Source organism: Canis lupus, chromosome 32 (genome assembly GCF_003254725.2).
Source record: "Canis lupus dingo isolate Sandy chromosome 32, ASM325472v2, whole genome shotgun sequence".
NCBI lineage: Eukaryota > Metazoa > Chordata > Mammalia > Carnivora > Canidae > Canis > Canis lupus.
In genome coordinates this window covers 23,616,100-23,630,436 of record NC_064274.1, presented here as the reverse complement: position 1 = coordinate 23,630,436, position 14,337 = coordinate 23,616,100, and the positions used below count along the sequence as shown (strand labels likewise).

Below are 14,337 nucleotides of genomic sequence, written 5' to 3'. Positions count from 1 at the left end.
ATAACACCCAGTGCTCATCTCATTAAGTTAGTCTTGGTTTCAATTGCTGCTCTCTTAGTGTTATTTTTAGCTTCTTGCTGGCAATTCATTTTCAGTTAGCTCTACATGTGAAGTGATGTATATTTACGTGAATGATATTTTGGGGATACATCTTTTCCTACAGCTAGACTTTAAGGACTGTGTACACTGTCATTCAAATAGACTCATCATATTCCTGTTGCTAAAAAAGATATATGCAAAACTCCTCTAAGATTTATTTGATCTGTACATGTTAAGTTCAGTCATACTTTGGCCAAGGTGACTTTTCCCTTTGGGTTCTTTGCTTTTTTCCTAAATAGTTAATTTCCTTACATTACTGCTCATGCAGTAATTTGCACCCAAACGCTTATGTAACCTATTTTGTTCATAGTTGTTAAAATGTTTCAAAGCATAGTCAGGATAGAAGGCTCTTACATTCTTTTTCGACAAAGAAGTTCTTTTTTTGCATTTTTATAAAAATTAACATAAATACAACCTACCTTATTGCGGAAGGGTATGTTATGTAACATATTTTCATTGCGGGCACTTTCATTACCTAGAAATATAAACTCTGTTACTATTTCTTCAGTCTTTCGCGTATTTAATGATTCATATATTCAGGACTTTTAAAAAACATTACATGCTTTGAGTACGATATGGGTAAAGGGAAAAGTTATTGAAGAAACAAGGGGTGTGGCCACTGCTCCTCCTGCCTTTACTACAGGTTTTCCATTTTCAATCCCATCCATGTGGCTAGGTTCTATTGCTTTTCTCCATTCTCACAGTCACTGCTTTGGTTCAGGTTGGAGACAGTTGCTCCAAGTTTAGTCAGGGCTCCCCAGCTGGCCTCTGGCTCCTCTTGACCCTCCCAACCTTCTGCGTACATTCCTCCCCACCACACTAAAGTGAATCACCATCTCAAGTGTTTTTCCACTTTCATTTGCTTTATCAATAATTCCCACTTACCAAGCATCGACTCCCATTGACACATCATTATCAGTCTTTATAGCAATCCCCTATGTAGAAGTCTTGTCTACATTTACATACAAGGCAACTGAGGCCTAAACAGCTTAAGTGGTTTGACAAAGGTAGTAACTGGTAAGTTGTGAAGGGCTAGGCCCATTGGAGTCCAAAGCACATGCTTCTTTTACTGTGTAACCACACCTCTACATTGCTGTTCTTGAATCACCTCAAAGTTATTTTGGATGTCAAGTGGTTTTGCATATACATATGAAAATCTATATGAGTTTTTGCACTGACCTGCCTCATCATATTAAGTTTACTTTAATTTTGAAACTGGTTTATCATATACTTTGTTGTAGTCCAAAATTCTTTGGTAAATAGCAAAAACTTACCATTTGGATGGTGCACAATAGTGAGTTTATCTAGAAGACAGAAAAAGCACATTCTATTGAGTTTTGCTCTATATTTATCTTAAACTTTCTTCTTTTTATTGTTTGACTACTTCTTGTCTTTGAAGTGACTAATCTAATAGTCTGGTTACAAAGATACTAATGTATGGCCACAAAGTGTGAAATCATGTCTTTTACTACTTTTGTCTTTTTTCCTCCTGATGTTTGTCCCAAGGTGTTACGATTTTAGAAACATTAGACACTTAATAAAAGCTTGCTATTCTGCTTTAATATATTTTAGCCTGTGATATTCCATTCTTTTTTTCAAATTAACATTATTCAGTATGTTTAGTACAATTCAGACATTTTAAAGTATGTACGTTTACGACTTTTGACAAATCTATACAGCCATGTACCCATCACCCAGTTAGGAGAGAGAACATTTCATTTCTACAGAAAATTCCCTTGTGCCACCCATTAATATTCACTCCACCATTACCCCTAGTGACCCCAATCTGATTTTTATGGCTATAGATTAGTTTTTATCTAGAATTCCAGATAAATGGAATCTCAAACCATGTACTCTTTCGTGTTTGATATTTTTCATTTAGCATAAAGCTGTGAGATTCATTCGTGTTGTTGTGTGTCATAGTAGGTATTTCTTTCTATTGTTGACTATATTCCATTGTGTGAATATACTATGGTATAACTATCTCTTCTATTATTGGACATTTGGGTTGTTTCTGGTTTGGCCATTATAAATGAAACTGCTATGAATTTTGTGAACAAGACTTTGGGTACACATAATGTTTCCTTTTCTTTTCTTTTCTCTTTTTTTTTTCTTTTGGCAAAATACATAGGAATGGTTTGTCTAGGCCATAAGGTAGGTGCACATTTAACTGTTTCATCACAACTGTTTCATGACACCACTTTACCCTTCCATTAGCAATTCATGCAATGCATATCCAGTGTACTATATCCTTATCACTTCATTTTGACAATATCTAAATATTCTAGCCATTATATTTGTTGTGTATTGGTATTTCATTTAGTTTAATTTGCATTTTCCTGATGATTAATGATGTTGAGCATATTTTCACATGATAATTTGCCATTTGTTTTTATAAACTAAGGTCTAGGTATGAGATGTGCTCATTGGTGCTGGGCTGTCCTTGCTTCTAGGGCTTTTCAGCAGAAGGGCTAAAGAAACACATTTTTATACACACAGTTATATTTCTATATCTATTTGTAATAAGTTGTTACTTTTACCTCCAATTCCAATCTAGAACCACAAGATTCATTCCAACCTTCCTTCTTTCCTTAGAAGTTACTCCTTTCTCTGACAATAGGAAGTCTGGCTATTACTATCCATATTACATTTATTTATTTACTCCATCTTGAATGTACAAATGGTACTTTTGAAATTGCTGAGCTAAAACTCTATAGAGAAATAAACCTACTAACTGGAGTACAGAATACATTTTTGTGTACTGATTTTTTAAAAAATTTTATCTTTGGAATATTCTGTTTTCTAAATTATTTTGTTAGTTTTCTTCTGTCTACCTTCAGTATGGTAACACCTCTAGGTTCATTTTCTTCTGCTCTTCCTGCCTCCTTCCCAGCCTCATCTTTGTTAAATATGTAAAACATTTCATTCAAAGGAGTGTAATTATTTTAGTTTTGTAAGTTTTGCTTTTTGATTAATTTATTCTTTTTGTCTAAGTTAAGTGTATTGGCAAAAAATTAATTATTTTTCCTTAGTATCTTTATAGTATCTATAGGATCTGTTATGATAACCTGACTTTACTTTCCTGATATGGTAACTCTTGTTTTTGCTTTTTTCCAGTTCATTTTATCAATTTTAGTTATGTTTTCAAATAACTGATTTTTGGTTTTATCTCTTTAATTTGATATTGATTTTTGATTTCATTTTGTATTGACTTTTGATCTGTTCTTTATAATTTTTCCTCTTACCTCATTTTTGGTTTGAGTTTGCTTTTCATTTTCCAGTTTCCTGAAGTGGAAACCTAGATCACTGATCTTAAGCTTTTCCTTTTTCTACTACAATATTTATAGCCAAAGATTTACCTCAAAGTACTATTTTAGTTGCATTTCACACATTTTGATATGTTGCACTTTCATTATCATTCAGGTTGAAATATTTTCTTGTGATTTCTTATTTGATCCATGGGTTATTTTGAAATGTACTTAATTCCTAATGATTTGGAGGGACATTTCTAATTTTTCAATCAAATTCTAATTTCTGGGACGCCTCGGTGGCTCAGTGGTTGAGCGTCTGCCTTTGGCTCAGGGTGTGATTCTGGGATCCGGGATCGAGTCCCACATCAGGCTCCTTGCACAGGCCTGCTTCTCCCTCTGCCTCTGTCTCTGCTTCTCTCTCTGTGTCTCTCGTAAGAAAAATCTTTAAAAAAACATAATTTCTTTCTGTTGTGGTAAGAGAATATAGGCAAATATGTACTCTTAGTTTTTCCCATGTCATGTTCTGTAAACATCAATATATTTCCTATTTATTCTCTCCTTAAAACCATATTTTAAAAATTAATTTAACTATGGTTATAGAAGTTTCTTTAAAGTATTTGTCTATTAAGACCTACAATGGGACCATTTTAGATTCAGTTTTTATTAATGGCTTTCCTTTTCTTTTCTATGAATTACATATTCCTATATCTTTGTATGCCTTCCTTTTTTAAAAAAAATTGAATACTGGACATTATAGACAATCAATTGTATATTCTAGATTCTGTAATATTCCTCTACTAATAAGTGTAGGTTCTTATTTCAGCAGGAAGTTTGATTATTGGCATGAACTTATATAGGCCTGGTTTTATGCTTTCTTTTCAATGTTGACTTATAGATAGCCCAAGGAATTTTCTGAAGCCCTCAGTAGGAATGAGCCTGCAAACTCTCCCTTCCATGTGGCTCTTGTAAGGGCTTGGTTTTAGGCTTTGTTAGGGCAGGTCTACAGGAGTTCTCACCCTAAGTCATGGTCTTTAATCATTACATTTCTTGGGTGTCACAGCAGGATGCAATGTTTTAACAAATTGTTAAGAAGATCTTTCCACTCTGGCAGGGCAAGAACTCGACTTCCCCAGTATGGCTTTTCCCTGGCTCTGCTCAAACTCTAGTATATCTGTTTTGCTTTCAGTGTCCTAGAAGCTGTTATCTTATATGCCTCAGTGGTCTTGCTCTGCACATGTTCAGCTCACCTCTTGACCACAGATTTGTGAAATCCCTCACTCCATCTGAGGCTACCTCTCTATACAGCCATCTCCTCTTCAGTGACCCACCACACACATTCTTAGAAGCTTTGGTTGCTCTGAATCTGATCTTTCCCTCCTCATTTCAAAGGATTGCCTTGCTTTGCACAGACTCTAGTCAGAAAATCAGTCTCCTGGGTCATCATTAGAGCCACCCTGTAAGTTTTGTCACTGGAATTATGGTCTTAGGCTGTTAACTGCCTACTCTCTGAAGTCAACTGCCTCATATTTTTGCCCAGTGTTAGTGTTCTGTACAGTGGGAGGGTTTGTCTGGTACTACTTTTGGTTAGAAAGGGAACTAGCTGATTCCTAATTAAGACAGCAATGATTAAAAGCATTGACTTTGGAGTAAATAATTTTTTTTTTTATTGGTGTTCAATTTGTCAACATACAGAATAACACCCAGTGCTCATCCCGTCAAGTGCCCACCTAAAAAAAAATAAGTTGTAGTTTCTAGTCTGTGTGTCTTTGGGCTTCTTAGTTTCTTACAATCTCAGTTTCCTTATTTATAAATTCAGACTAATGTCTACCTCAAAGGGTTATTGTAAGAAATTCAAAAGGTAATATTAAGTGTATAGTAGTCAAATATTAGCTGTTACTACCTAATAGTCCTTAGTAAAAGTATTTATATATTTTGTGATTTTATACATTGTTAAAATTTTAATCTTTTTCCACATTAGAATGGAGATCTATAGGACTCAGTCATCTGTAAATCAGCCCCGTGTTTATTAACTTAATTATTTTAGAAAGTATATTTCTGTTTTTAGAAAACATTTCTAAGAGAGCTTAAAGAATTTTCTATGGAAAAGCAGATACCAATTTAATAATATGAAAATAAAAATTTTCAAGGTAAATTTCAACATGAAGCACTAGCTAAAACCTATGCAATCTTACTGAAAATGGAAGAGATGGAAATTTCAAGGTTTGCTAGTGGTTGTCAGTTTTTAATTATCTGTGCAGGGGTTAAGGACTTAGGGAAAGAGTGGTCCAATAGTGACAACATAATTTATTTTCAATTTTGGAATGTGCTGTTTATCTTTGGAGAAGATTTACCAACTTAATAATGTTTGGTTTGTATTAAGATTAAAACGAGTGTCCCCCCTCCCAGAACAATTAACAATTGTTAATTATTAGCAAGGGGAATCTGCATTGCCAAGAAACATGCTTGCTGCATGGGAAAACAACCTGAGATTTATAATTTAAAATTATCCACATGTGGACAATTGTGAGAACTGATGTATTGAGAATATTCAACCTTATTAAAAAAGTATGACTCAATAATTCAGTACTCTGTGTAATGGCTCATACATATTAAAATTATGGGGTGGAATTAAATTATTTGCAAATTTCACAGAAATCAAAGGAAAGAAATTAGCATTTATTGAAGGTTTGTTATGGATCAAAGAAGTTGAAAAATGTTTTAGATATCAAGGTACACAACCACTTTCAGATATATCTATAACTACTCCTGTTTTGCAGACAAGGGATTCAAGTACCAAGGATTAGACACTGTCCAGGCATACAGCTGGGAAGTGATGAAGCGCAGATTTGAATTCAGGCTTGACTCCACAGCCCTTGCATTTTCTTCTTTTAGAGTGATAAAGGAATAACAGGCAAATCTTACTTACCAGAAACATTTTCTTCTTCTGGCCTTTTCCCAATAATGCAATCTCGTAGTTGGCGTAGTTTTTCCTTAATAAGGAAATGACCAGAAAATACAAGTGAATATCTACAAATTTGTCATGGATCAAATGAGAACTTCAACTACTGTCACTAGGACTACCATGACTGTATAACACTAATTTGGTACTTACACTGTCCCAATCAACCATCCCTGATATTTTAACCATGTTATCTTACTTAATATTTGCAAAGTCATAAAGTATCTATATCACCATATTATTTTACATATATAGAAACTGAGATTCAGAGAGGTTACATAATTTTCCCAAAACACACAGTTGTAAGTGATGGAGTCAGCATTGGGACTCAAACCCCAATTCTTGTGGTTGCTGTTTTTTCCCAATCTAACACCTGAGGGGGCTATCTTGGCTATCTGGTGTCCAAGAGCATTAGTGTGACACTGTGGTGATTTGCTACTGCCTAAGCCTACTTTCAGCCTCTGTGGGCACATTTTTTCCTATAAATGCTTTCTAAGAACTAGGAACTTGGAAACAAATGATGGACTCCCCTTCTTAGCTCATTTGTGATCTTTCTTTGCTTTCTAAAACATTCTACATTGAACATCTATTATCATTTTAACCAAAATGTAAAACAGGCTAACATTCAAAAATCTTTTAGAAGAGAATCTAAGAATAGCACTTTTCCCTAAGTGTTTCACCTGAAACCTAGAAACCATGCTTCTTAAAAAGAGAGTTATTTTCATTGCCATAGACATCCTCTCTGTGAGTGGGGTAAACATTCTTCTATAGGCACTCAGTGGTTATGAGCAGCAGTGAGGAAGGTGAAAGTCAACGTTCCTATCTTCTCAACCATCTCACCTTCAACTCCAAGGGTTCTACATGGGCTTCACTACTCTAGAAACTCTTCTATTATGAACTCTATGTTTGTGCCATTTTTCCTCTTATTTTCTTCAGATAATACCTCTGTCAATAATGTAATATCACAGTTACCTCTGATAGATTTATCCTTGGGGTATAAATGGATATTTGTGCAAACTACAAGATTAATATTGAAGTGTACATGAATGAGTGTGTACATATGTTGGGGAAATGTGGAAAACATTCCCTTTTCTATTATTGTGGGTTATCACAATATAGGGGAAAAATGTAGGGGAATAAGCTCCTTGACACTGGTCTTGGTAATAGTTTTCTGGATATGACACCCCAAAGCACAATCAACAAAAGCAAAAATAAACAAGTAGGATTACATCAACCTAAAAAGCTGCTACACACCAAAATAAATAAAAAATAATGAAAAGGGAACCCAACGAATGGGAAAAAATATTTGCAAATCATATCTCTGGTAAGGGGTTAATATCCAAAATATATTAAGAATTCAAACAACCCAATAGCAAAATGCAAATAATATAGTTAAAAAATGGCCAGAGAAAAAAATGGCAGAGGAAATAAATAGGGTTTTTCAAAAAAAAAAAAAAAAAAAGACATACAAATGGTCGACAGGTATATGAAAAGGTGCTTAATATCACTAATAAATAGGGAAATGCAAATCAAAACCACATTTTGGTATTATCACCTCATACCTGTTAAAATGGTTGACAGAATGTGGAGAAAAGGGAATCCTGGTGCACTGTTGGTGGGAATGCAAATTGGTGCAGCCATATTGAAAAACAGTATGTAGGCTTCTTAAAAATTTAAAAATAGAACTACCATATGATTTAGTAATCCCACTCCTGGATATATATCTGAACACAACTAAACAATATTGAAGAGATATCTGCACCTTCATGTTCACTGTAGGATTATTCACAATAGCCAAGATATGGAAACAACTTAAGTGTCTGTCAATGGATGAATGGATTAAAAAAGAAGGAAATCCTGCAATTTGAAAAACAGGAATGGACCTTGAAGGCATACTAGGTGAAAAAAGTCAGAGGAGAAAGATAAATACAGTATGATATCATTTATATGTGGAATCTAAAAAACCTGAACTCAAGAGAGTAGAGTGGTGGTTACCAGGGACCAGGGGAGTGGAGGGAAAGAGAAGTTGGTCAAAGGGTACAAACTTCTAGTTTTAAGAGAAATAAGTTCTGGTACCCAATGCACAGCATGGAAACTATAGTTAACAATACTGTATGATATACTTGAAAGTTGCTAAGAGAGTATTAAATGTTACACTATTAAATACTGTCACCGCAAACAGAAATGATCCTTTTGTGACATAATGGAGATGTTAGCTAACACCATGGTGGTAATCATTTTGCAATATGTAAGTGTGTGAAATCAGCACGGTGGTATGCCTTAAATTTACCCAATGTTATAGCCAATTATATCTTACTAAAGCTGGAAACATAAAAAGGAAAAAGACTGACTGATCGTCAGAGTATTCATTCAAAAAAAAAAAAAGTATTCATTCAGAGTCACTGAACTCTGGCTCTAATGGAAAGCAGTCTTAGTGCTTGTTCTTGTATTTACAGGTAAATTTTGTTTTGCATAAACACTACACGTATTCATTACCCCATTATCCCTATATACACGACAAGTCAGACCACTCTCAAAGTAGTAATAGGCCACCCTAAATTCTTTCAAAAACAATATTAAATATAAATATACAGAGGCAGCCCTGGTGGCTCAGCAGTTTAGTGCCGCCTTTAGCCCAGGGCCTGATCCTGGAGACCCAAGATCGAGTCCCATGTCGGGCTCCCTGCATGGAGCCTGCTTCTCCCTCTGCCTGTGTCTCTGCCTCTATCTCTCTCTCTTTCTCTCTCTCTCTATCATGAGTAAATAAATAAAATCTTTTAAAAAATAAAAATAAATATAAGTATACAACAAAATAAAAACAACCAAAACTTTAAAATAACAACTAGCAAAATAATTTCCAGGAAGGTATTTCGGTTGGATTCTCTAAATTGTAAGCCTTATTATGGTCCATGGAAAATGAAGTATGATTGACTTATTTCAACAAAATTTGCTAGCAATGCTAGGAAAGTGTTTGTGTAGGTCTACATTTAGGCACATTTTATCCTTTTAGGGTAAGAGGGACCTTTGACAGTGATGGTTTTGGTGCAGGTTGAGAAGCAAGGCTATCATTCTGATCAGGAATGACGATTAGTTGTAGAACTGTAAAATCAGCACTCTTTCCCATTTGTTTGGCAAAACAACTGGCCTTGCTTGGCACTGCAAAACCTGGCTCAGGACCAGCCACCGCCAACCAGAACTGTCCTTCAAGACAAGTGGCTTCTGAGAAGGAGTGATCTCAGAGGTGCTGGGCAAGTCCCCTTGCCTAAACTACCTTCTGCCTATAAGCTCCACTTGTTTGAAATGCTATCACTGGGACTCATTTTTCTGTTGTTTAAAAATGTTTTCCTAAGCATTGTTTTTCAATAAAAATGATCTCCTGGGAAAGGTAGTATATTAAGCTATTAATGATTATTTGTACTTTGGTCTAAACTAGCGAATTAAATGTGTTTAATCAGTTTCCTGTGAACTGGTTTCTATGGCGCTGGGGCTTTCTGTGATGAGAATAAAAAAACTGTTTTTGGGAGTAGGAGGGCTTGTGGGATGACACGGAATCCAGTCTTGATACCCCTCTCTGAGGAATGTCATAGGGTGGATATGGCATATTTTGTTTTCATGTTCATAGAAGAACCACCTAATACCTCTTGGGATGTATGTTATATTAATAGAATACAAGCTCACCTGAAGTTAATACTCTTGGCAGCATTTCTCAGTAAATGTTGACTGATATATATAGTTTTTTTCCCCCAAAGGTTAAAGGGAAGAGAAGAGAAAACTTAATATATCTAATTGAGGACTATTACCTAATATGATTTAAATTATTTTCTTTTTCCCTTTAAGCCTAGTTAACATAATACACTCTTCAGAACGCTGAGCACATGTTAGAGTAAAGATGCTTCATCTGAATTTCAGCAATGAGATTCACAAAACATTTACTAAGTTAAGAACAGCCTTATAAGGGAGCACCTTGGTGGCTCAGTGGTTGAGCATCTGCTTTTGTTTCAGGTCGTGGTCCCAGGCTCCTAGGATCGAGCCCTGCATCAGGCTTCCCTTGAGGAGCCTGCTTCTCCCTCTGCCTCTCTCTCTCTCTCATGAATAAATAAATACAATCTTAAAAGAAAAGAACAGCCTTATAAGGTGATTAGGAATTATCTCTGATGCACTGGGTCCCAGCACTGAGTTCATTGATCGTTTATAAACATGAATCATTTAATTGGTAGTTTGAAAAACATCTTTTTTGTGGTCAGTTAAAATCAAAAGAACAGTTACCTGTGTTTCTTGTAAAGACATTTACAGAGAGGCTCTGCAAGTGAGTGAATGTTGCAGAAGGGATTGGGGTCAGTATTACCTGTTGAATCATCTCTAGCTCGGTCTTTCCCATCTGCCAATGTTTAAATTTCTCTAGGGCTTCATCCACAGATAGTTTCCCATTTTTGACCTTCTCCTGCAAGAGGATGAGTTCCTCCTGTCCAGCAGCAAGGCAGTCCACGGTGGAAAAGGCTTGACTCTCCATCCGAGCTCTGTCTACAATGTGAGGAGAGAAGTTTTAACAAGAAAACAATATATAACAACTGGGGAACAAAAGCACTGTAAAAATTAATCAGTTGAGTTTCTTGTTCCTGCCAGTCTATAAGCAGTTACAGAATAAATCAGTACAAAATTTTTAATGAGTTTTTTCTAAAGATTATTGTGCCGAGTACCTAGTGTTATGGGCATAAAGAATGTGTGTCATCACTGAGGAAAGAAAAAGGGACAAACAGAGAAAGAACAGTAGTAAATTTCTGCATTGTACTAGTCGTGGGCAGTAGAAAAATTTCATGTTCTTTTTGTGAGGATTATTTTTTATCACATGCACAAAATACTTAGCATAGTGCCTGTCATGCAGTAAGTTAAATAAAGATTAACATTATTATCAATGATAAACATTTGTGGAATAAACATAATCTCTGTAGCTTTGGGAAGAGAGATCCTAACCAACATCCAAGTATCATGAGATTTTTAGGAACATTGACAACTTTACTCCTAAAAGATTTAAAATAAGCAATTGCTGCTCATTTTGTAACAAACTATTCTCTTTCCAAAAGAGTTTATTTTTCTCAGCGCAATAAGAACATTGGATGGTCCAATTTCCCATGTGCTGCAGCTAATGCCACACCATAGACCAGTCCAAGGTACAGTAGCAGCAAACCACAGACCATGGGTGAATTCAGTGCTTTATTTGTCCAATGTAGTGTTTAAAGACATAAAAAAGGCTGCATACCCTTAAGGATGCTCTGTGCTCTCCAGACTACCTCAATCCCTGTCACTCCTTATGGTCACCAGATGACATCACACTTGTTAACTGCCTGGTTGCAGAACTCATCTGAGTTCGTACCTTCTTTAATAAGTACAACATATTTATTTTATTATCTCAAGAGGGATTGGGTAACTCCTCAGCAGTATATGCCTCATGCAGTATCAAATCTAAATATGTCAACAGAGTCTAGAATGAGAGAATAGGTATTCCTGTCCAGCTGTGTACTGGTTTGCTGTCCCTGAAGAACTGCTCACTACTCTGGGAAATACAAATCAAAACCACAACGAGATACCACCTCACACCAGTGAGAATGGGGAACATTAACAAGGCAGGAAACCACAAATGTTGGAGAGGATGTGGAGAAAGGGGAACCCTCTTGCACTGTTGGTGAGAATGTGAACTGGTGCAGCCACTCTGGAAAACTGTGTGGAGGTTCCTCAAAGAGTTAAAAATAGATCTGCCCTACGACCCAGCAATTGCACTGCTGGGGATTTACCCCAAAGATACAGATGCAGTGAAACGCTGGGACACCTGCACCCCGATGTTTCTAGCAACAATGTCCGCAATAGCCAAACTGTGGAAGGAGCCTCGGTGTCCATCGAAAGATGAATGGATAAAGAAGATGTGGTTTATGTATACAATGGAATATTCCTCAGCCATTAGAAACGACAAATACCCACCATTTGCTTCGACGTGGATGGAACCGGAGGGTATTATGCTGAGTGAAATAATCGGAGAAGGACAAACATTATATGGTCTCATTCATTTGGGGAATATAAAAATTAGTGAAAGGGAATAAAGGGAAAGGAGAGAAAATGAGTGCAAATATCAGTGAGGGTGACAAAACATGAAAGATACTTAACTCTGGGAAATGAACAAGGGGTAGTGGAAGGGGAGGTGGGTGGGGGGTTGGGGTGACTGGGTGATGGGCAGTGAGGGGGCACTTGGCAGAATGAACACTGGATGTTATGCTATATGTTGGCAAATTGAACTCCAATAAAAAAATTAAAAAAAAAAGAATTTCTCACTACTGGGAACCCATCTTCAAGAGAGAAACAGATCAATTAGACTGTCACTAGATCAGACAGATAAGCATTTAGGAAATGGAGGGCATTCACATTTTTAAAAATATTTATTTATTTATTTGAGAGGCAGACAGACAGACACACACACAAACAGCATATGTGTAAGTGGGGGGAGGGACAGTGGGAGAGGGAGATCTCAATATAGAGTTTGATCCCATGACCCTAAGATCATGACATGAGCTGAGATTATGGCCTGAGCTGAAATCAAGAGCCAGATGCTGACTGAGCCACCCAGGTGCCCCTCAAATTTTACAGTAATAAGGATTCATTGATAATGTTCAGATTGGTTAGTCTGGAAAAGAAGCATTTCAAGTACTTCATAGCAGGTTGTAAGTATTTCCAGGGGACTTGAGCCTTGGGGCTGTCTTGGAATGACCTTTAATGGCATTCTTGGTTTTGAGAAGGATTCTAGCAGGTAATCTTGGAACAGGGACAGAGAGAGGGTTCCTTTCTAAAAATATTCACATACACATAAAATTGCTCCATGGCCAATCATTCCGATTCCTATGGGGGTTTTCTTGGCTTGTCTTTTCTCTTCAGAAGTTCTATTCTCCAGAACTAACAAGATGTCAACAGATTCCTCACTCTAAATCTTTTTCTTCAGGGATGACGGAGCATGAAATCCCAGGAGAATTGGAGAAGCAAAAGTCAGCCAGAGGGCTCACTGGTTCAGCAGCCAAAAAACAGATAACAATTGAGATCTTGCTTCTTATACCATTTGCTTTTTATAGGCCTCCCTACCCTACTCCAACCTGGGAGGTGCAGTTAGCAAAAGAATTCTACGGGCCATTCCTGCCAGAGTATGGAGGTTTAGCTTCATCATTTAATAGCTAAAACTTAACTAACAACTCTCTTGTATCATTCCTTTGACTAAGGATGAATGCGTTTTTTATTTCAAGTAACCTATGAAGCTGGATTTTCTGTTTTTGTGTGAAGTCGTCTCAAGGAAAGTTCCCGGAAAACCATATCAGCTTGTTTTGCAGTATGTGCAGGTTTAGCTGAATTCAAGAAAAATACTGAATCATCTTAACAGTATTCATTTCAATTATCCCTTCATCTTTTAAATTCTCACCACTAAAATATAAGTAAGATGACTTTTTTTGAGGGGGTGGAGCTCCGTCTTGCGTGGTTGTGCAGAGAGAACAAAAGAACAAAAGTTAGGAGCAGCGGGGGTTTTCTAGACAGCAAGTTCTGGAAGTGAGCTGTTTACAATTAGACTAAGTTTACATACTTCTGCTTTTTTTTTTTATTTTTTTATTTTTTTATTTTATTTTTTTTCATACTTCTGCTTTTACTCACCCACCACCCAGCTCACTAAAAAGTTTGAAGCAATTGTCTTGATAAATTAATATTAGCCATGACAAGTTGCAAAACAAAATGATTTAGGCATTTTATTATCTTTTCTCCTGAGGGTAGACTAGTCAACCCAAAACGTGCAACCTGTTATTTTTTGTAGGGTGTGCAAAATTGCTGTAATACATTTAGATTACTGTTTTATGTGGGATGGAAAGTTTTTTTCTTTCCTCCCCAAATTTATATTTATTATTAGTTTATTTTCAGGAAATTTAGTATGATTTTAACAGGATTTTTGTTGAAAAGCATTCGTCAGTTTGCTAACTGTACATATTCCAGACTCTTGGTCTCTTAATG

The 14,337-nt window shown here is 36.2% G+C and overlaps 1 protein-coding gene and 1 long non-coding RNA gene across 7 annotated transcripts in view; one reads left to right on the top strand and one right to left on the bottom strand.

Annotated features, from left to right (window-relative positions):
• Positions 1–14,337, bottom strand: part of BANK1 (B cell scaffold protein with ankyrin repeats 1) — a 280,683-nt gene that overhangs the window by 1,820 nt on the left and 264,526 nt on the right. For all 4 annotated transcript variants that reach the window (XM_025423160.3, XM_049104948.1, XM_025423141.3 and 1 more), the window contains exons 12-15: positions 10,655–10,830; positions 6,277–6,340; positions 1,374–1,403; positions 519–574 (exon numbers count right to left, since the gene is read on the bottom strand). In XM_025423160.3, coding sequence (XP_025278945.1) covers positions 519–574; positions 1,374–1,403; positions 6,277–6,340; positions 10,655–10,830 — 326 coding nt within the window. The remainder of the gene's footprint in view (positions 1–518; positions 575–1,373; positions 1,404–6,276; positions 6,341–10,654; positions 10,831–14,337) is intronic.
• Positions 1–14,337, top strand: part of LOC112644623 (uncharacterized) — a 135,686-nt gene that overhangs the window by 98,964 nt on the left and 22,385 nt on the right. The gene's annotated exons all lie outside the window — the stretch shown is intronic.